Consider the following 22554-nt stretch of genomic DNA (forward strand, 5'->3'; position numbering starts at 1 on the left):
TAGAAATACCATCCCATCCTAGAACCTCAACTTAACTGTTGACATTGTTGCTCTGTGGAAGCCCCTTCTACATCTATCTTTTTTCTGTCAGTAAATTGGATGTCATCTTGGATCCATCTCTCCTTTAACATGTGAAGCTAATATACCAGGGACTTAAGAACATGTGACTTCTGGAGCTAAACTGCTTTGTTTCAAATTCTAGGTCCGATATTACTATACTGTATAACTGTAGTCATGCCACTTTGTTATTCTGTCTTAGTTTTGTCTTTTGGAAAGAGGAATATTATGAAAACCTACATCATAATGATGTAGTAAGGATTAAGTAATTTCAGTGACTAAGTGGAAGAAATATTTTTTAATACAACTTGGCACATAGTAAGTGATAAATATTAGCTGATGAGACTTGTATATTCAACTTCATAGAAATCTCTTTGACTATCTTCCATTATTACTATCTTATTTTTAACCTGAGTTCATCACAGTTGGAATTGTGCCTTAACACAATTAGGAGTGGTACAGCCTCCCTCTGTAATCCCCTCTGGCTTGATGTTTTACATGTTCGTGCTTATTTATAAATACTGAGTTCAGGCGTCGTCTGTGAAGTGTTCTCTGATTTCTTGCCCTAGTACAGTTAAGGCTATCTGCGTTCATTTGTGTCACCCGGAACGTATCATGTTTACTTCACATCTCATGTACTCAATGTCCCCACACTGAAAGTGGGAAACTGAATTTGTTCAGCCTTAATGCATCAGCTGAAGCACAGTCCCTGGTACAAAGTGGATGCTTCTTAAATGCTTGAATACTGAATGAAGAACGTACCTGTAGTGCTTTGCTTACAGTCTTCATTTAGAGTGCTGAAGTGATAAACAACTCTACACATTGTGTGGTAAGTACTGGAAGAGTTTTGTAAATGCAATTTGAAATCATATTTGAAATTGAAGAACAGGCAGAGCTTCCATGAAAACAGGAGGTCAGTCACAGTCTGTGCAAAGGATCTATTGGAATTTGTTCTAAAGGCTTACTTGCAAATCAGTTTTTAACAAATTCATATCATATCTATGATGATGAAATTTGTAGCCTACGTACAATAAGTACAATTATTGTAGTCAAGCTCCTTAAGTAGTCAGTGTACCCCTTGGATAGTGCTGGCCTGAGCCCCACAGCCATGTATAGAAGCAGAGTGTCATGGAAGATGTGTTAGATTTTGGACCAGAAGCCAGAGTTCGGGAAATTGAGCTTTGTTGTTTTTGTATGATTTTTTCAACACCCAGTTTCTCTAGTCTACGGCACACTTTCCAGTTATTTTCTCCTTCCCTTTCCTCTCTAAGTTCTCCAATGTACCAACCCCTTCCTTTATTTCAAAATCATAGCCTCTTTATAATTGGTATGTATGTATGTATGTATGTATGTATGTATGTATGTATGTATGTATGTATGTATGTGTGTGCATGGATGTATTCCTAAATATATAAATATGTATATCTGTGTAGGTGTCTGTGTATGCCACTGAACACTTGTGGAGGTCAAAGGACAACTTCTGGGAGTCGGCTCTCTCTTTGCAGAATGTGGATCCCAGAGATGGAATTCAGGTTATTAGATTGGCTGCAGAGATCTTTATTCACTGAGTCCCAGTTTCTTGATTTCTACTATTTTTTCAAAGCCCTCTGTGCTGGTAACATTCTTGAAATAGTACCCCAGCTAATATTGCCAGGGTGACAGAAATTCTTTCTCCTAGTCCAGCTGGCTTCATTCCCTCAGGGCAAAAGCTCTTTGCTATTTGAAGAGATTTGGTTGAACTCATTCACACCAATGTGTGAATAACTGATAGCTCCCTCATCCTGGAAGCTATAGTCATTGTAATTTCAACAGGCTTCTTGCTAGCTCAAGTGAACCTGTAATTGCTATAATTTCTGGCAGTACTACAGAGCAAACAATGTGTGGCAAAGGGTGAGGCTGGAGGGAGAGGGAGTTCCACATCAGGAGGGTATTTCCAGTCTGCAAAACCCTTGCTGAAAACCTTTCCTTAATTTCCCTTCTTGACTGTTCCCCCTTACATTGTCCCTGTGTATTCTCATACACAGATTTAGTATATGCAATAAGTTGTGTCATTTTTTCCTAATGGCTAGATGGCAGTTATGGGTAAAGTGGTATTGTTGGTAGTTATAATAGGGAATAGAATTGAATCAAAAAAGAGGCTCCTGGAGATTTTAAGTGATGGGGTGTCAAACTTCAGCCTTGGTTGTGGCTTGTTAATGCAGGGTCCCACTTTTGGCTACTATATTTCATTGTCCAGGATCTTCTTCCTTTAATTGTTAGTGTCTGTTTTTATTGCTGGCTGACTAATCTCTGTGGCTCATGGGCTGGTCTTTCTTTAGGATCAAATTCTTAACAGCCTTTTTACTTCTGAGACTCTTAACTAGGCCATAAGGCCTTGTGTGCTAAATTTCTGTGTCCTCAAATTTGTGCGATGTTAGCAAAACTCAATGATTACATTCTAAGACTACATTTTTTTCTTTTTAGTGAAAGCCAACAGGCCTTCCAGTGCTTTCCCCAAACACACTAGAGACAGTGGCTAATGATCTGCAGCAGTCAGCCCCCATCGCTGCTGCAGCTTCTGCCCCCATTCACTTACTCTATATGTTAATTCACTTTGCAAACAGGCTCCTTCCCGTGGGAAGTCCAGTAGTATTTGTATTGGGAAGTCGAATGTATTGTATTATTCATTATATTGATACCCTTGGTACTTATTCCCTGTCAGTCTGTGTGAAAGGATAGGCAAGGAATTTTGGAGGTAAAGATTAAAGACACATCCTTAAACCTATATACATATCTAATTGAGTAGGGTTTCATAGCTCTTTAATAAAAAAAATGTGTCTTTTTCTATTTTGAAAACTAAGGTCATGGTAGCCTTATGCCTTCCTGTGTTTCAGCTGTATACTTAATTGTGTCCTGTTTATTGGAGTATATTCATTGTGGGTTTCATAAAGACGACAGGCTTCTTTGAGTATATGATGGACATTGACTGTATCGGCTCCCTTGGTTGCACTCCTTCTTCACACCATTCTGTTAGTCTCTTTCCTTCCCTGGTGTTGGGATTTAGGCAGCGGATCTATGTGATGAGTCCACGTGAGAGGTTTTATTAGGGAGGGGTTATAGATACTGTCTCTGGGGAGATAACAAGAGAGAGATGGGGGAGGGGAATGAGTTCCTTATAAGGTGACCCAGAGCATGTACAGAAAGCACCCGTGGCTCAGGGGACAGTTGCATCCTGGGGGCTGTTGATAATGTATCCTGCTTTTGCTGAGTTTCTGGGATGGCTGTAGACATGCCAGTCATCCAGCTGTTAAGTACCCTGCAACTGGTCATGGAGATGCCTGATTGCTAACACCAGGGTCCCTCATTTGTATAGTTGACTGTCAACTGTCCTTTATACAATTTGTGTCGTTGAGCTTGCTTGAACTTACTGTTTTATATTTTTGCTCCATCTAGTGGATTGTCAATATTGGATTTTAAAATATGTTCTTTCATCACCACTGGTTGAAATATGAATTTAATAGAATCTAATAATCCACAGAATATGCTTCTATCATTTTTAATTACTAGCCTGTAGAAATGACTAGCTTTAGGGGATACAACTTCATTTTTTCAATATGCACTAGACTAGGTGGTGATAATGCAGTAAAACTACATTTCTTCACTTCTCTAAGTCTTGCCAATTTTATATTTACCTAGAAAATTGACAATGAGCATTGCTTTTATTCTAGCTAAGAATTTCCTTTGCCCCATACAGTTCATTACTCATTTACTGAGTCACCTCCACATCCATGTACTCCACAGTTACTTATCTACTGTGCTGAGCATTCTGCCAGTCACAGGTTCCATCACGCAAGCATCGAGAGGAACCACTTTCAGTATGCTGCTTACTATTATAGTCTTTCATTTCTGTCTTGTGACTCATATTTTAGTTTGAGGAGGATAAGACCCTTTAATGATTCATTATTTACCTATTAAAATTAAATTTAGGGGAAAAAAACTACCTCTGCTGGATATGATTTCCCCTACATTTATCCTTTTTATTGGGTTGTTATTTGTGAGACACTGAGTTAAGTCTTAAAAAAGCATAAGAAAATTCAACCTCAGTTCATAGGTTATATGAGTAGAATGTGGTGTGTGTGTGTGTGTGTGTGTGTGTGTGTGTGTGTGTGTGTGTGTAGAAAGATGGGGAAGGGACAGAAACAAACAGCTATAATCCAAAGAGGTAGGAGATATACTACCCAGGAGGCTAGAACCCAGCAGGCATGAGGTAAGGGATGTGTAGGAGGGTTTCGTTGAAGGGGTATCATGAAAGGAGACGCATGACTAGAAGACTTTTTGGTTGATATGGAGAGCATGGAATTCCCAGCAGAAACATCTATGAAACTAATTGGACACATGCTTAAAATGTACGCCAAGAAGTTGCTGATTGATAGATAGATGAAAGGAAACCCCAAATTGACATTGGGAAGATATTTCTGGGCCAGGTATAGATAGACTCTTCTGCAACTTTTGTCAAATGGCTATAGTATAACTTCCTCACCTACTCCCTGTTCCTCTCCCCATTGCTATATGAAAAACTTTTTTAGAGAGCACAGTTGTTTAGGGGTGTGTGTGTGTGTGTGTGTGTGTGTGTGTGTGTGTGTGTGTGTGTGTGTGTGTGTGTTGCCTGGATTCTTGTTTTCCATCTATCTCAGCAGCTGTTACAAAGATGAATCACTTAAAACCTTTGTTTTCTCAGCGGCAGAATGACTGGAAACATTAACACGTGTGTTGCCTACACAAGGACCAGGTAAACATGAAAATGAAAATGAGGTACTTCAAAGTTAAGAGGTGTAATAAAACAATAGAAAATTTGCTGATTGAGTTTAAACTAATACTTGAAACAACTGAATTATCTAGTATCTGGATAGGAAAAGCAACTTGACAAGTAATTGACAGGTGAGGATATTTTTGTTTATTAGTCAAAAATGTCTGTGTGTTTGGGGAATTTTAGTTAGCTTGTTTCTAGTTCTTTTCAATCTAACATGATAAAAAATGTAAATTAACTAATATGCTAACCTGTATATCCTAGCCCTTTTTTAAAGTACTATATTAACTTAAGGTTAATATAACATGTAGATTTCATGGTCTACTTTGAATAGTGATTAATTAGTATGAATTTCTGTCCATTGTGTTGCTGTGTAGTTGTCTGGTATGTGTGTCATACTCTTCCTTCTTTCTCTCCTTCCTTCCTTCTCTACCTCCCTCCCACCTTCCTCCTTTTTTTGTTTTTGTTTTTTCAAGACATGATCTCTCTGTGTAGCCCTGGCTGTCCTGAACTCACTTTGTAGACCAGGCTGGCTTCAAACTTGCAGAGATCTACCTGCCTCTGCCTCCCCAAGTGCTGCGGTTAAAGGCGTATGCCACTGAGCCCAGCTCTCCATAATATTTTTCTAAGAAGAGATTTATTTACCTATCTTGTGTATATGAGTGTTTCACCTGAACACACACACACACACACACACACACACACACACACACACACACAGAGGCATGTAAGCAGACATGGTGCTGGAGAAGGAGCTGAGAGCTCTGCATCTTGATCAATAGTCAGCAGAAGGAGACTGTGAGCTACACTGGGCCATACCTTGAACATAGAAGACCTCAAAGCCTGTCCTCACAGCAAAACACTTCCTCCAACAAGGCCACACCTACTCCAACAAAGCCACACCTCCTAATAGTGCCACCCCCTATGAGCTAAGCTGTCAAACACATGATGCTAAGGGGACCATAACTATTCAAACCACCAGAGTAGGAAACCCTGTCCTCTGCCCTCCTTTTCCACTTTGTACTAATCCTATGAAAGCACAGGCAACAGTTATTGCATTCTTAGCTACTCTCATTCCTTTGCCTCTGTTGCTACAATCATTGAATGGTAATACTACTGAAATCTGGTAATAAACCTGAAATATGAACTTCTGCTCTATAGGAATATGAATGATTACTTTTGATATAAATATCCAGACTAACTTTTCTTTATACCAGTGATTTTCTAAATACATCATCCATAGATTTAAGGACTGAAAATTCTACAAACAACCTAACTCAACCATATTCTGAGCTGTCTTAAATATTATCAGCAGATAGAATGTTGTCATGAATGTGATAAGATGATATTTAAAGTGGACTGTAAGTTAATTATACTAGACTAATAGACACTTGTTAGAATCACACATATTATATGATACTTGTCATACTTTCATTGATAGTTCTTGTCCTTACCGCTCACCCCCATTCCCTTTACCACCTTAAAATGATCTAGCTAGGTGCATTTGAGTAAAATATGCATTCTAACCAGGAATGTAAAGCTGATTGCTTTCTTTCCTGTCAAGCCTAAAGGAAATGCTGTGGTCATTACTCTTGTTTTCTACAAAGCTAAATGGGTGAAGGGTCTGGTTTATTTATTCTGTTTTCAATCCATAATATCATTAAAATACAGTTTAAAAATTGTTATGAAGACAAATTAGATGATTTTTCTGTCTGGCTGCCTCCTAGTCCATCCTGAAAACCCCTTGTGAAGGTGTGGCGCATTTCCAAAGTTACGTGCTTCTTTTTCCCTCCGTGTTTTTTTTCCTTACAAATTAGTACAAAAGGAACTTGTGGGATTTTACTCTCAGTAAAAAAGAAGGTACATAGACAATGTTTGTGTGGGAAATATTAAGTCAGAGAGCATACACTTTAAGTATTACCTACTTTTTTAAAATAAATGAAAACATCATGGTTTTTTGCATCATTGAATAAATCCTAAGATATTGTGTATCCATAAACACGATGAAACAAAGCTGAATGTGATTCCATAGGGTGAGAACACTGTTGTCCACACACCTAAGGACACTTTCTTGCCCTAGATTAAACTGCTAGCCAAACAGTTAACCCTTTAAAAAATTAGCGCTTTCGTCTTACTCCTTGATTTTCTCCTCTAACAGCCCATCCTAGAAGATTTGAACCTAGATAAAACAATTCACACTGGCTTCCATTTCCCATCTCCTTTTCTGTGGTCTTCGTGAATTCCTCTAGTTTACTGGATGCCCTCAAGGTGAATTCTTTTGCTTTACTCCAAGTGATAAAAACGCAGTCACAGTTTTCCTCAACTTCACAACTGTTTTTAAGGTCTACTTGTCCATCTTTTAGGTGTTCTGTTGGCATCTTTCATCTGTCCTCTGTATTTTTTAAACTAGATCTATACAATATAATTAGTGATGATGCAAAGCTCCTCCTGTCTAATAGAAGCCCATCTCTCCTACAATTCCAATATTCCCCTTTGAGGTTTAAGCATGGTTTAAGAAGTTATAAAAAGCAGTATATACTTAGATATCTGGGTCACTTTGATAAGTGGGTTTCTTGAGCTCCCTTTGCCCCATACTCTGTCCTCTGCCCTTATTGTTACCTTTCTAACCATCCCATTTCATGTAATGGGCATAGGATCAAAATGATTTCTTAGACATTATATCCTAGACATCCGGAGTAATGTGCAGTCCCTCTTAAGCAAAGCTGGATGATACCATACAAAAGAATGCAACTTGGGGTAAATCTAAAAGGGTGGATTTCATTTAGAAAAGGAGGCTGAGAGACAAATGGTATGCCAGGAAGACCTGTGGAGCAAAAGCAAGAAAGAACGAAGAAAACTGGGTATGATAGAGACTGATATGCCGGTATTTCTGGGCTGGTATAGCAGACAGCTGAAAGCCCGTCAGCCATGGTGTACTGGATGCTTGATGCTGAACTTACTGCTTGATTAATTATGCTCACTCAACAAATGGTTTCTCATAGCACAAAGGGGGATATGCAAATCTTCTTGCTGTCCTGTGTTGTCTTCTGCTATGTGGTCTTTTGTATGCCTTAAAATTCATGTCCCTCAACGCTCCTACCCCCTTTCCAGCCACTGCCTGCTACATCAAGTCAGTATTTAGCCCCAGCTGCAGCAGGGTTTGCATTGTCCCTCTGCTTTGGGATCCTCATTCTATGCTGCTGGAGCTCTTGTACCACGTTTTTGTGCCTCACTCAATCAGGAGCTTCTTGAGACCAAAAGACTTGTGTCTCATCCGCCTTTATGTCAGTGTCACTAAATAATGTACTTAACAGAGCTGATTTCAGTAGTTACCAAAATCTAATTTTTTTTATCACATGTAGCTTTATTTACAAGAGTGATAGAGAAATAATGTGATTGGAGAGTAAAAATGGGAGTTGCAGAGATAACAGTTACATGTGTCCAGGTTTTTTTTTTTTTTTTGAGGTAGCTTATTTGTTTAGACAAACCATTAGGAGGTAGATTTTTGGAAAATTGATGTAGGAGAAAAAAATGTAGGACTTAATGATTGCCTAGGATTGATTATTGTCTATAATAGAGATGGGAAAGTGTGAAAGATAATAAAGATTTAAGACCATATTGCAAATAATAAAACAGTGATGCTTGCAAAAATAAGATTACTTTTAGGTAAGCATGTTTTGCCTGAGTCAGAGCTCCTGGTGCTAGCATTTGTCTCACATTGCCTCTGCTGTACATGAGCGTTTTGCTCCTGTTCAGTTTGCTGGAACTAAGCTCGGGATTCATTTGGTTCTCATTTTCATATTTGATCAGGAGTTTAGATATGGAATATAAATAGTTCAACCACACTGACTGTAATTTCTTATCAAGGCAAGGTGTGCAGGACATAGGCTTTTGCATATAAAAGGCTTGTTTCCGTTTCTGGGAGCTACAGCTGATGTGCTATACCAGGCAGATGCACTGGGGTGCGCTACTGTGTAGTAGCAGAGCCTAGCTGTGCATCACAGCTCTTAACTTTAAAACTCCAGAGAATTTGATGAGAGAGGGATCCACAAGAACATGACAAATGATGAGAGTTCAAACCTTAAGAGAAAAATGGGCTTATTGGTAAGAGACCTTTCTTTTTCTTTATTTACTACTGTTACTTATTTATTAAAATAGCAAGCCTGTGATTTTGAGATGTGGCTGTGAAGCGGTATATAAAAATCAATTTTATATGTATTGTAGATTTCAGGAGACATATTGGTAACCATGTAAAAATCATAGGGAGCATGTGTAAAGCTTGATTTCTTTTTTAAAAAGCCTCTAAGGAATTTTTATTTTACTTCAGACTGTGGAATGGATTTATTTATATAGCATAAATGTAATACAGGTTGAGAAATATGTATTTTTTAAAAGTTAAAATAAAGAATAGTGACTTGTGTAAAAATAGATAATTTCACTTAGTTACCAGAAGGTGGCACACAAGATTGCTCTTACATACACAAAGAAAAGGAATAATATTAATAAGAATATAAAATAACCTATATTTAAAGATATTTTAGTATATTGTAAGCACAGAAGTAATAGAATTGGCATTTGCTTGACAAGGCTTAATAATAAAATAATGACAAATATGAATTTAATCTATTATACCTTTTTATTATTCAGCCATAATATTTAAAAATATTATTCAGCCATAATATTTAAAAATAAGCTGTGAGATGGTATTGCCCTTAGAAAGATGTTGTCTTGAATTTATAATTTTCAAATAGAAATCAAAATTTCTATAATCATCATATTTTATGGAATGCCTTTAGACTTAAGAGAATATTTTGGATAATGTCTTTGTCAAGGTCTTTCTAAAGATTCTCTTAGACTTTGATATAGTTTTGACTTTAATAATGCACTAGTGCTTTGAAAAGATCTGAGATGGTTTATTTTAAGGACAATATTAGTAAGGTTAATGCTTTTTTGGTATAATTTCATAGCAACATCAATGCAATAAATGCAAATAAATTATGCATTGTGTTGGAGCGCCTCAAACATCTGCCAGCAAATTGTAATTTTTTTTAGGAGAGTTGACTGTCAGCAGCATATACTGCAGTGTTTCTGTAGTAGTCTCTATTTTTAAAACTGCATTCCCGAGGCAGTACAAGAGCGTGTCTGCCCAATGTTGGGATATATATATATATAATAATTATATATATATATATATATATATATATATAATAAAAAAGGAGAAAACTTCACCAAAAAAAAGTCTCACAATTTTTCTGTACAGGAGCTTGTACCTCTATTTACCTGTTTTTGTTAATTAAAAGCAGTGTGAAAACAAGAAAAATGGCAGTAAATGAACCCAGAAAACCATCAGCCATATGTTCTCTGCAACCATCGAATGGTTGTCATTTGCTTTTGGGTCTTTATGGCAAAGCAGTGTGTCAGAAAAGAACTGACCTTTAGGCTTTAAAAGCTAAAAATATGACAAATCATTCCAAAGGCTGAGGGGATATCTACTGAAAAAAAAAATGTTTCTTTCTATGCTAATTTGATTAGCTTTGTCTTGTAGATCGGCTACAAATCAATGTTTTATTTAATGACAGCCTACATTTTATGGCTTCTGAAACATTAAGAAAGCTTCTTGAAGCAAATGCAACCATATTTTTCTATTACTGTTTTGTAAAACTAACTTATGTAGTATTAAAATGTTCCATGTGGCTTTAAATGATCAGAATTTATAAATACGGCCTGTTAAATTACATTAAATATTTTCAGAGTATGCATTGAAAAATTTGAACCAAGTACAATGAAGCCACAATTAACCAGACTTTTTTTTTTTTTTTTTTGCACTCCACTTTTAGGAGACGGAGGCAATTGTCTTTAAAACAAGCCGATTTCAAGGATATATTCAAAAAATCAACTTCAGGGTATGTCTAAGGGTCTAAATTTTCCTGTACCTGCTTTTTTTTTCTGATGAGAATTTATTTTTATAAGACCCTGAGGTATTTGAAGACATTTAGTTATCAAATAAACTTCCATTGATGTCTAGGGTCTGTGTTGATTGAGAAATGTGTTGATAATATTTGCATCATTGTATTGTGCTTTGTACTTTTCAGTGTGTATTCGCAAACCAAAGTTCATTTCACTTTCATAACATTGCTGTGAGATAAACAAAGACAGTGGCATTTCCCCCAATTTACAGAAAAGAAAATTAGCACTTGAGGTCATTAAGCTAATTAGTGTCAGAGTTGCAGCCAGACCACAGGTCTCTTGTTCTGCCCTCTTTAGCTAATGAATGGACTTTAAAACAAGATTTTAACCTTTAAACCTATATTGCGTAATCAATCTAATTTTTACTGTATTTGTTTCCTAATTCCTGTACACCACACTTTTTTTTCCTACTGTGCATCTGTCTGTCTGCTTTTGTCAGCTAGACACCTTGCTTTCAGAGCTTCCTCACTGGAAAGGATGTTGAGTGTGGGAGGGCAAGATAAGAATTCTGGATAGCAGTTTGACAGTTGGTGGTGAGCAGCCAGTGCTGCTGTGCTAAGAAAGAGGCCAGCGACTGAGAGAGGGAACTATTACTGTAGCTTGGGTATCTTGGGCAGGAGGTTCCATACCTTGGCTTTAAGGCAGTCTTTCCCCAAGCCTACTTGAGTGATAATGAGTCGGAGTAATTGTTTAAAATGCAGAGTATGGGTCCCCGCCCCCTGACTTTGACATTTTATTCACCCCAGGTGATTCGTTACACACTAGTGTTTCAGACAGAGCATTTACCTTAAAGGTATAAAAGTTTTTTGGGCCTCACTATTGCCTTGTGAAGAGCCAAGGAAAGAACAGCTTTTTCTCAGCAGAATCTGTGTTTTATGTCAAAGCATATCAACTAAGAGAGTGGGGACAAGGGCAGGCGAGGGTGAGGCATGAAAGCCACCATTTGTGCACATTTCTGTGTCTTTATTTGAAGCATATCACAATGCAGTGGCTTTTGTGCAGTTTGAAGACAGTGAGGTATTTTAGAAAGTCTTGTGTCTGTTTTAAACTTGAGGAAGGTAAAAGGCAAAGAAAAATGTCACTAAAAAATGAAAAATAAGTTTTGGTATTTCAATAGCTAAATTTGGCCAGATTTCTTTTATATGAAAATATTTTAATAGAATGTTTAAAAAATTAGGCTGTCCGAAGTGCTGTGTAGCTAAAGCTTTCTAACATCACTGTATGTCTTCTCCTGTGGGTTTGTCTGATTAGACATGCACTCAGGTCAGGTGTGCTCTTGTGTATTTGTAACGCCTAGCAGAGTTTTCAGTGCTTGCTTATGTCAACTATTTTATCATGCAGATTCTCTCAAGGAGGTTTGGTCTAAACAGAGTAAATTTGTTGATTCTGATATTTGTGATATATAAGAAGTTTATATGACACTGTCTATGGTGACTAATATGTTTTTTTAGCTTTGTAATTTAAAAAAAATTTTTTTATTAATTTATTCTTGTTACATCTCAATGGTTATCCCATCCCTTGTATCCTCCCATTCTTTCCTCCCTCCCATTTTTCCCTTATTCCCCTCCCCTATGACTGTGCCTGTGGGGGATTTCCTCTCCCTGTATATGCTCATAGGGTATCAAGTCTCTTCTTGGTAACCTGTTTTTTTTGTTTTGTTTTGCTTTTTCGAGACAGGGTTTCCCTGTGTTGCTCTGGCTGTCCTGGACTTGCTTTGTAGACCAGGCTGGCTTTGAACTCACAGAGATCTACCTGCCTCTGCCTCCTGAGTGCTGGGAATAAAGGCGTGCACCACCACACCCAGATGGAATGCATGATCTTCTTAAACTTGCTAATGTTTTTCTTCATTTTACAGGAGCAGTTTAAGCTCAGTCTGGCTACCTCAAGTTTTGTCGTTTGCAAGTTTTGTGATACTTTACAAATCTGAATCGTGAAAGTTTTATTTCTGAAAACCTCCAAGCATAAATATTCTTGCTTTATTATCTTGAAATGTCATAAGAACGTAAACAAATTGCTCAGATCCACTAATGGAAAACTGATAAAAATATCCTGCAGTATATCTGACATAGATGAAGCTGAAGAAGGAACGATGACTTTATATACTAGCCAACAGGAAAGTGTACTTTCATTGAAGTGTTACATAGCTTCATAATGCTGTAAGAAATAACTGGTTATTTAAGGTCCATCTATGATTTTGAAGACAGAGTTCTGAATATATTAACAGCTGTAGAAAGAAATTCAAATAGAAAGTTCAAATGCAGATTACCTTTAGCTTAAACGTATGGTTAACATAGAAGGTGCATTCAATTTTTATTCAAACTAGCATTCAGCAAATAATGGAACATGAGATAAAAGACAAGGAATGAATTATGCAATGTTTAAACTTGCTTCTATAATTCAGACCAAACACCATACGTTTGTCATGTTTCAGTGCATTTTTGGTATCTTTTACTTACTTTGGAGCTCTCAAAATCACCAAAGAATTCCAAATCAAAAAATGAGAAGGCTCTAGGAATAGTCACGAAAAATATAGGCACTGATGAAGCTACTAGTCATGTCTATAGGGTGTTTTCATAGAAAATAAATAATGGCAAACACCCTTTAATGTAACTGTTGGGCTTCATGTTGTAGGAGTGGTCATTAGGTTCAAGTTTGAGATAGAGTTATTGCTGAAGTTTTTTTTCTTTATACAATTGAATCTTTTATTTATCAGAGACCTGGTCTTGTTACTCTGTAGCCCAGATAACCTTAGATCTCTGCTTCCATTGCCCATGGTACAAGACTAAAGCATATGGTCCCATACGCAAATGAACTTTTTGTTTTTAGGCACAATCCACTCTTATTTTATTAATTTATTCATATTACATGTCAATGGTTATCCCATCCCTTGTATCCTCCCATTCCTCTCTCCCTCCCAATTTTCCCTTACTCCCCTCCCCTATGACTGTGACTGAGGGGGACCTCCTATCCCTGTATATGCTTATAGGGTATCAGATATATTCTTGGTTGCCTGCTATTCTTCCTCTGAGTGCCACCAGGCCTCCCCATCCAGGGAACATGGTCGTATATGGGGCACTCGAGTTCGTGTGAAAGTCAGACCCCCACTTTCCACTCAACTGTGAAGAATGTCCTGTCCATTGGGTACATCTGGGTAGAGCTTCAAAGTTTATTGCACGTATTGTCCTTGGCTGGTGCCATAGTTTGAGCAGGACCCCTGGGTCTAGATCTGCCCGTCCTACTTTTTGTTAATAGTAGTAGAGGTTTGTATGGGGTTGTTTTGGTAGTGGTGGTGGGTTTTGTTTTTGTTTTTGTTGTTTGTTTGTTTGTTTTTGAGACAGGGTTTCTCTGTAAAACTCTTCTTGTCCTGAAACTCTATCTAGACCAGGCTGGCCTCGGACTCAGAGATCTGCCTGCCACTGCCTCCTGAGTGCTGGGATCAAAGGCATGTGCCACCACCACTCAGCAGACAGTAGTAGTTTTATTGTATATATGTATAGGAAATTTAAAGTTTCAATAAACAAGTCTAGAAAAAAGTAAAAGAAAATCACAACCTTTCATATAGCAATTTGGTATAATGTTGTATAATTTTAATGAATCATTAGGATTAGGTTTCTATGAAAGGATTTACTTCTGGCAACCAAAATAAGATCGCAGTTTCACTATAATCAAAATTTATAAACAAGGAGAGAAAGAGACAAAATAATCAGTAATCTTCCAATCTCATCTTTAGCCAAGACACCAGTGTTCTCATGGGAATGTAGTAGATCTTTGCATTTAAAAATTTGCTTTTTAAAATAGTGGTAGTATCTCATCAATTAAAGTTGGAACGTTGAAGTAAATCTTTTTGAAAGGCCTTCAAACCCTCATGCTTTATCAATGACTAGATGTTTCTAAATTAGTATATAAAGTGTTGGTTTTCTTTAAGTGGCACACTTTTTGTTTGGTATGCACTGTGCTTATTATTGAAATTTTTTCAACCATCATAGATAAACATGATTAGAAATTACTGACTTTTACCAAAACCGTACAAATATACTTACAAATATAAAAATTGCCATATTTTCTCCATTCAACTTTGTTACTTCTGCTTCTATAGAAAGTTACCAAAATGAAAACAAAGTCCTGAAATATTTAAAATGTAAATATTTTCATTTAAAACACCCATAGTCTTAGTAGTTCATTCAAATTTGCTATACATACTTATTTTAATTATGTTTGGCTCTCATGGGTGTCAAACCCATAGCTTTAAGCATTCTGATGGTCTCTTACTAAGTCACACTCTATCCTGCCCTGCACATTTTCGAATAGCTTTTTACTTGGGTAAGTTTGGAAGCTTAATGTCTTATTTCCCTCAAAGTAATTTAAGGATATCCTTAGGACATTGCTGAGAGGTTTTTAGCCGGGTGAATAATCCTTATTTGGAGTGAAAGAAAACACAGCTTTTTCAGTAGACCAGTTTATTTTACTTATGAATGATTTTATTTAACATGTACCTCTTTTATCCAGATGGCATCTGGACTGGTCAGTTTTTCACCAAGGTGACAAATGCCTTAGTGAAACAATTTAGTTTCAGAGGTTTCAGCTCAAGGTCATCTAAATCCTTTACATCTAAGGCAAGCTGGAATATCATGGGGTTGGGGACATAGAATAGAGGCTGCTTACATTATGATGTCTAAGAGGCTGTGGAGAGGCTGCGGACCAAGTTATGTCTTCCAGAGTATGCCCAAGTGACCTCCTTCCTTACCTTTTACTTTCCAACTCCTTTCCAAATCATGTCACCATCTGGGAATCAAGCCTTCACCTGATATTGATACTGTATTTTAAATAGATCAACAGATAGAAATATAGGTATGTTGATAGATAGATATTTTTATATTAAGGATTCTGTAGCATAAAATTATCAAACTAACGAATATTCCTTTCACTTGACTTCTACTTGTAGTGATAGCAAATTAGCAATACTATTTCAAGCATGTTTCTTCATTAGGGTATTCTGATTGAGTCGATCATCTGCTTATGTATTTTCCATTCAATTCACTCAAATTATGTCCACAGAGTGCCTCCCAATATGACAGAAATGATGTTGAGTCAGGAAGTTATACGAATGAAAGGATATCTTGATTCTCTTTGAAGGATTAACATGATTGTGGTATGAGGTATACTAACAGCATGGCATCCTACTAGGCCACCAAGTAAAATATCCCTCCTAAGATGATGTCAAACTATCCTTTTATGTTGCTGCTTTCAAATAATTGTAAAATGATAGTGTAAAAACAATTTATGTAAATAGTATATATTAAAAATAATTCATTTCTGCTACTAGTTCCACAGTGATTACAGATACTAGTTAAAGCATTTCTAAACAGATGGGAATAATTTTAAACACTGAAGGGTAGATAAGAAGAAAAGATACAAATAATATAGATAGTACCAGAAGATATACAGTAGGGAAGGCAATAACTTCTGAACTTACAGTCAACATTAATCTTTTTTTAACTTTAGCAGAAGAGTGAGCATAGTAAGTATAGTCAGAATTTGTGGGTCTGAGCTGGACTTTTCTTCTCTGCTTAATATAGTCCCTGAGTATCTTCATCCACCCACACCTACTCCTTCCTGTCTTAGCCCCATGGCTTCTTTGGTAGAGGTTCTCCCAATCAATTAGCAAAAGTATGTAGATGACAATCAAGTAAGGCTTCCAACTATAAATGTTTTATGTAAAAATAAGGAGGTTCTTAACATTCCAGTCTTTATGTCCCTTCTTATTCCTTGAACAATATTGTTCTTTGGTTCTTACATCATGTGTCTTGTTTTTGTTTTTGTTTTGTTGGTACATTTTCTCTTTACATTGCTGTTCTAGCACTGCATAACTTATTACTCTTAGCCATTGGATCTATTCAAGTGTCCTGCCCTTCGTGTTATTTATGCTGCTATGGAGTAAGGGGTTTTCTGTACCTGCTTATGAACATAAGATAGTGGTACTCTCCCAGGGGTACTTCTACTTGTATATATTTCTATAGATCTCTTTTGGAACCATGCGTATCTATGTAATTCTGCTAGAAAAGTTTTCAAAATAGAATTATCTAATGTAATATTCCCTGAGAAACCTTTGAGATTGATTATAACAAAGCTATAAAAGTATCTATGAAGAAATTTACTGTATATTTTGTATTTGAGTTCACAGAGAAAAATTAAGGAGACAAACAAGCACATATAATTTTACTGTGTATGAAAGACACATGTATACTTGTTTATAACCACAAATATGAAGTGTAGTTCTCAAAAAAATTTTGTTGTGCTAATAACCTTTTTTTTTTCTTTGCAAGTTTGGCCAGATTTAGAAGTTCTACTTGGTTACCATCTACAAACTTTTACAAATTCATTGGTAGAGCATAAACATAAATGGAGTATGCAGCGTGGTATGATTTATATAGTTTTATCAGGACAATAGGAGTAACATGGATATTCTAGATTGGTCTGAAGAGATAGTGTCATTTTGCTAATTACATTGTGCCTGCTTGCATATACTATGCCTGCTGCTATTAGTCTTTATCTGTAACTACTGCAAGATTAACCAAAAATTGGAGGGAAAATGTATGTTCTTAGGCCTATCAGAAAAGTAATTGAGGGAGAAAATAGGCACCTAAGTATCAGTGAATTTATTTGATGAACTGATATGACAGGCTGTAGCAGAAAATTCACATGTCTATAGGTTATTTAGGCATATTTATTTGCATTGATAAAAATAATGAATATTAGCTATATTGTCTCTATACCAAGACTGCCTCAAATTGTACTTATGTTATTTTCCACCTGACTATTCTTCTACATATTGTTTCAGATGTGGTTCTTTATGTGTGTGCACCTTTTCATTTGGGCGATTCTGTGCCATTTCTGTCTTTCAGTGTCCATCCAATAGAAGAATGAAATATCTCTTAGTTGTCCTTGTTTCTTTAGAATATGCTGGGATAATTAATAGAATGTGGTTCACTTGAGATAGAAGCATACATCTAATGCATAGTCTGAATGAAGAGTCTTTAGGAATGCTATAGTAGTAACCCTGGACTAGGAAACTGGAAGCAATGTTGTGCGAGTCAGCACAATGACAGAAGACAAATTAACTTTTCTGAGTTTAGATTTCTCATCTCCACATATGCAAATACTGGAAAAGATATTTTCTAAGGAATCTACCAGTTCTAAAAATCTTCTTTTTCTACTTTGGAAGCAATGGGATTTTGTATGTAGGAACTATCGAAGAATGAGCTTTCTTTCTATGGCCTTGACCAAGAACCACCATGGCCTTCTGGCTATTTTATTTTTCAGGTGCACATTTCACAGGTACTTAAGTAATTAATGTTCATAAAATATTCGGAATATTTTTATAGAAGTTTTCCTTTTGTCTTATCTGTTTATGTGGTAGCATCCAAATAAATAAAATCAGCAGTTCCTGTGATATGATTAGGGGACATTTACGAATATCAGTTTCAAAGTAGTGCTTCACTGAATCTGGGTAAATCTGGGTAAAATTAAATTTTAAATGTATATTTAATCATTTTCTTTTATATAGATGAAAATACTTTGTGTTCTGAGATATAAGGGTAATTATGATCATACTCAATATTTGCGATTAGATTCTCTGCTAATAGAGTGAAATCTGGTTAATTTTGGTATACTGCTAATTCATAAAGGAGGCAATTTTACCTGGGTAAAATTTATTTCTAAAAGATATGTGAGAAGTGATGTTGTTAAGCAGATTTAAATAGATGACAATTCAGAGACCATATTTCTACTTAAAGTAATTATTTCTTATGCCCTTGCCATAATGATTATTTGCTTGTGACAGATAATTAAAAAGGATATAACAACTTATTAAACTCCAAACCTAGAACTGAATGTAAATGAATGCTCGCAATTAGGTCTAGCATATTCTGGGTTTGCGTCTTTAAGGGTGCTGAAAATGGGATGGAAGGTAGCAGTTTTAGTTTCTTCTCACTTTGAACACCTATTAAAATATTCTACATAACACTAAGTCTCTCAGAAATCTAGACTGAAATTTGATGTGTTATCTTGCTTTGGGTTGGTGTCAGTCAGTTGATTGTTGACAGAAGAATGATGCCTTAAACGCTATGTATGCCTAAGAATGTGACCATTGACTGTATACTTTAAAAAGGTAGAAAACTCTTGTCCTGTTTTCTGTTCAGCAATTTTGAGGTGTCTCTCTAGGCAAAGAACTATTTGAAACACCTGTCACTGTGGTTTGGTACAAGTCTGGGAGTCACTGTTCTCAGAAGGTGAAGTCACATTTACAATTGCTGCTTTGTAGAGTTGCCATAAGCATAAAAGCCTAAATCCTTCCTTCCTAAAATATACCCCTCTTATGACAAACAGCTAATATATTGGTATTATATGTTTAATATTTTGAAATGTCTGCATGTGCCTCAGAGTTTGAAATTTTATTAGAAGCTCATTCTGGAATGAGGTGCCTGCTTGTCTGTGTATATTTATGCATGTATTTTTCCTCTGGGTTTCAAACAACTTACCTTTGCTGGCTACTTGTGAGGTCCTTCCTAGAAACATAAAATCCTCCAATGTGAGATACTGACAATGGCCTAATTGTATTTGTGAGTTTTTTTTTAAATGTATGCTTTGACTGCTCAGATGGTGATGAATATGCCTTTCTTTGATTCATTTAAGGATTTCCCTGACAGTTTTGCATTGAGTACTAAAAGGAGTTGAAAATACAATTGGATTTTCTGGCTTGTGTTTTATGATAGAATAAAAATTACATGGGAGGTAGTGTTGGCTGATGTCAATTTAATATTTATGGGGTTTATGGATTACTGATCAGTATTTCCAAATAAACCTTGTCTTTCCAGACGTTTATGTGTACGTAAATGCTCCTCCTACATCTGTACTTATATCTAATAGAAAATGGCTTTTCTCGTATTTATTCTCATTTTTTTTCTCATATTTATATCTCATAGAAAATGAACTAAATTTTAAAAGGGGGTTGTGATTATCCTAACTGATTTCATGCTATGTTTGTGGTATGTTAAATGTTATATTTGGGGATATTTGAAAATAGTTTCTTATTAAAGAAACATTCAGCTATAGTTTTTTTTAATGTAAAAAATATTTTTAAGTCTTTAGAGACCAGGGACAATTTGGAAAGAATCTCTGAAAGCCAAAATGATTGGCTGGAGGTATGAGTTTATTGTCTGGGCATAAGTATTAGAATAAACACGAGCTCTTTGTTGGTGCAGTTCTGGTTTTCAAAGGGTAGTGACTTTGCTGTAATTGGTGGTCTGCCTTTATTAAGTAGACATTGACAGAGATAAGATAATTTTGTTTTTAGTAGAATAGAGTGGTGTTAGGAAGGTAGACTTTGACAGCAGCAACTTGCCCATATGAGAAGCAATATTTTCCAGATGGTAAAGGAAGTGGTGTACATAATAATAACTTAATTTAACCTATTTTTAAAAATATTTTTTTTTGATTGCATAGAAATCTCGCAACTTCGTTTTGCTGCTTTAAACAAAAGTGTAAAACCCACAATCGCTTCGGGATTATTCACAACACTATTTTCAGGCAGTATTTTAAAACAATGGAGATGAAGCCTTTATTTGGCATTGCTTTCCTGGAATACCTCACGCTGCTGTAATAGCAGCTTCAATTTTTGGAACCTCTTTGACAGTCACTAAATCCCAAGAGGTTACTGGACCGCTGCTGAGCTGTGGAGTGGTCCCTACTGGACACCTGCTCGGCCAGCGGTGTCGGTCTTTCCTCTAGACAATTTGTGAGCTGTTTGGGGGCGGGGGAAGAGTAAGGGGGGTGAACGGGAGGAGAAAAGGGGAAGAAGGGGAGGGCAGTATTGAATTAGATTGTTGATAGCGTCCCTCCGAGGATTGCTATTAAAAGCACGCTATTCTGTACTTCTCGGCTGCAGAAGACAGAGCGATATTCGTGTTTTCACAGCATGTTGTAAATGTCTGAGGTTTTGCTCATCCCGGCTTGGAAATAAAAATAGGGAAAGGAGAGCAACTTGAATCAGAAGTTACTAGAAGAGCGCGCAGAGTTCTGCAGCAGTTTATATTTGCTCTGACATTTTGCTTTCTTCTAACTGGAAAACAGAGGACCTGGCATTTTTTAAATGGGCTTTTCCCATAATGGCATTCTTGTATTGTGTGGCCAGAGCTTGCACAGGAGGAAAGCAGGCTGCTGAATTTAGTCACTGATCTCTATTAGCTGTGGCCTAAGGCTATGCTGAGGTTTATATCCCATTTGTACTGTTGCAGCTCAAAAGAAGAATGTTCAGAGGATGACAAATGTATTCTGAGTAGGTATGTTGTTTCATTTTTATATGAAACCCATCTATTTTTTTCTGCTACTATTGGTCAGAAATCAGGTTAATAGGTACAGAACAGAGTACAGTGCTGCAGTCTCCCTGTTAAGGTAGAACAATGGTATTGCAAGCTTTAAAAAAAAAAGCACCCTAGCTGCTTTTAAGTAAAGCTGCATTGTGTACTATGCACAGCACAGTGTACACACACACACACACACACACGCATGCACATACTCACACTGCAGTCAACACTTTCCTAACGAGGTGGCACTATTGTTGAGTTGGAAGGATAGAATCATCTTATTGCTTTAGGGGACAGGAGGATTTAAAGGAGGTACCTTGCATTCCTATTGTACAGATTGGAAGCGTCGGTTTAAGGGCACTGGCAGAATCTTTCGCTTGTTCTTCGCTGCTGTGTCAGTCCACTGTGGAATGGAAATCTTAGTTGGTAGTCTGTTATGGAAACGCTGTTTACTGTTATTGTAGTACCGTGGTGACAACATGCCATTGAAATGGAAAACGAGCTCTCCTGCTATCTGGAAATTCTCAGTTCCTGTGCTTAAAACATCCAGGTCAACTCCACTTTCTCCAGCATACATGTAAGTGAGAGAAAATAGGATATTAAAGTGGGATTTCATTCATGAATCTGCCATGTGGCAAAACGTGGGAGGGGGATCCCAAATAGCTACATCCCTCAACTGACAAGATTGAGAAACAAAAAAAGAAGCCAAGAGAAGAAAAGCAGCTAGACAAACAAAAACCCCCAAGATTGCTTACATTTACAGATACTGGTGTGCACATGTTATCATTGTTTTTGTTTTCCTGGAGTTTATTTTCACTTAAAGTGTAAAATACAAATCTCATCATTACGATGTAGGTATAGCTAAAGGATCGTATGAGGACACTTGAATGTTTAACATGAGATTTTTTGGAATTTTTATACATCCAAAACAGTGATTTCTTTTGTGTAATGGCTTCAAAACTGCTGATGCTTGATGCTTGTGCGATGTTAAGTATGAAAATGTTTTGTATGTTATTTTGGATGAATTCAAAACATTCAGAGTTCATTAAATGAGCCTTTCTCTGTATAAATATTAATGAATGATTGCTATTATATCTTTCTCAGTTTTCATTCAAGTTGTGAAGTACAAGTTTGAATTGGAGTGGCTGTTATTTCTATGGGCAGTTACTTATATATTCAAAGATTGAAAATAGTAATCTATAAACAGCTGTTTTGGAAATGTGTTTTAAGTAAAAGGCTATAGAAATACATTGGAAAATCTGTATGTAATTAAAAAATACTTTAAGTCTATAATATATAGCTTTAAAAACAAGATCTGGGAGATATGATGAACTGTTCTTTTGAAGTATTGTTCAAAATCTTTTTCTTTTAGAGGAATGAATG

General features: G+C 36.5%; 1 protein-coding gene across 5 annotated transcripts in view; it reads left to right on the forward strand.

Annotated features, from left to right (window-relative positions):
• Window positions 1-22554, forward strand: part of Klhl13 (kelch like family member 13) — a 108043-nt gene that overhangs the window by 20392 nt on the left and 65097 nt on the right. The window contains exons 1-2 of one of the 5 annotated variants that reach the window (XM_051140930.1): window positions 8833-8947; window positions 10681-10746. The exons of 1 other annotated variant lie outside the window; for it this stretch is intronic. In XM_051140930.1, the coding sequence (XP_050996887.1) occupies window positions 8907-8947; window positions 10681-10746 (107 nt within the window). In that variant the 5' untranslated portion in view covers window positions 8833-8906. Of the gene's footprint in view, window positions 1-8832; window positions 8948-10680; window positions 10747-20758; window positions 21148-21480; window positions 21749-22554 lie in introns of those variants that run through there. 3 more of the 5 variants (XM_051140929.1, XM_051140932.1, XM_051140931.1) reach the window with 3 other exon arrangements.

The sequence above is a fragment of the Acomys russatus genome, chromosome X, assembly GCF_903995435.1.
Source record: "Acomys russatus chromosome X, mAcoRus1.1, whole genome shotgun sequence".
Classification (NCBI taxonomy): domain Eukaryota; kingdom Metazoa; phylum Chordata; class Mammalia; order Rodentia; family Muridae; genus Acomys; species Acomys russatus.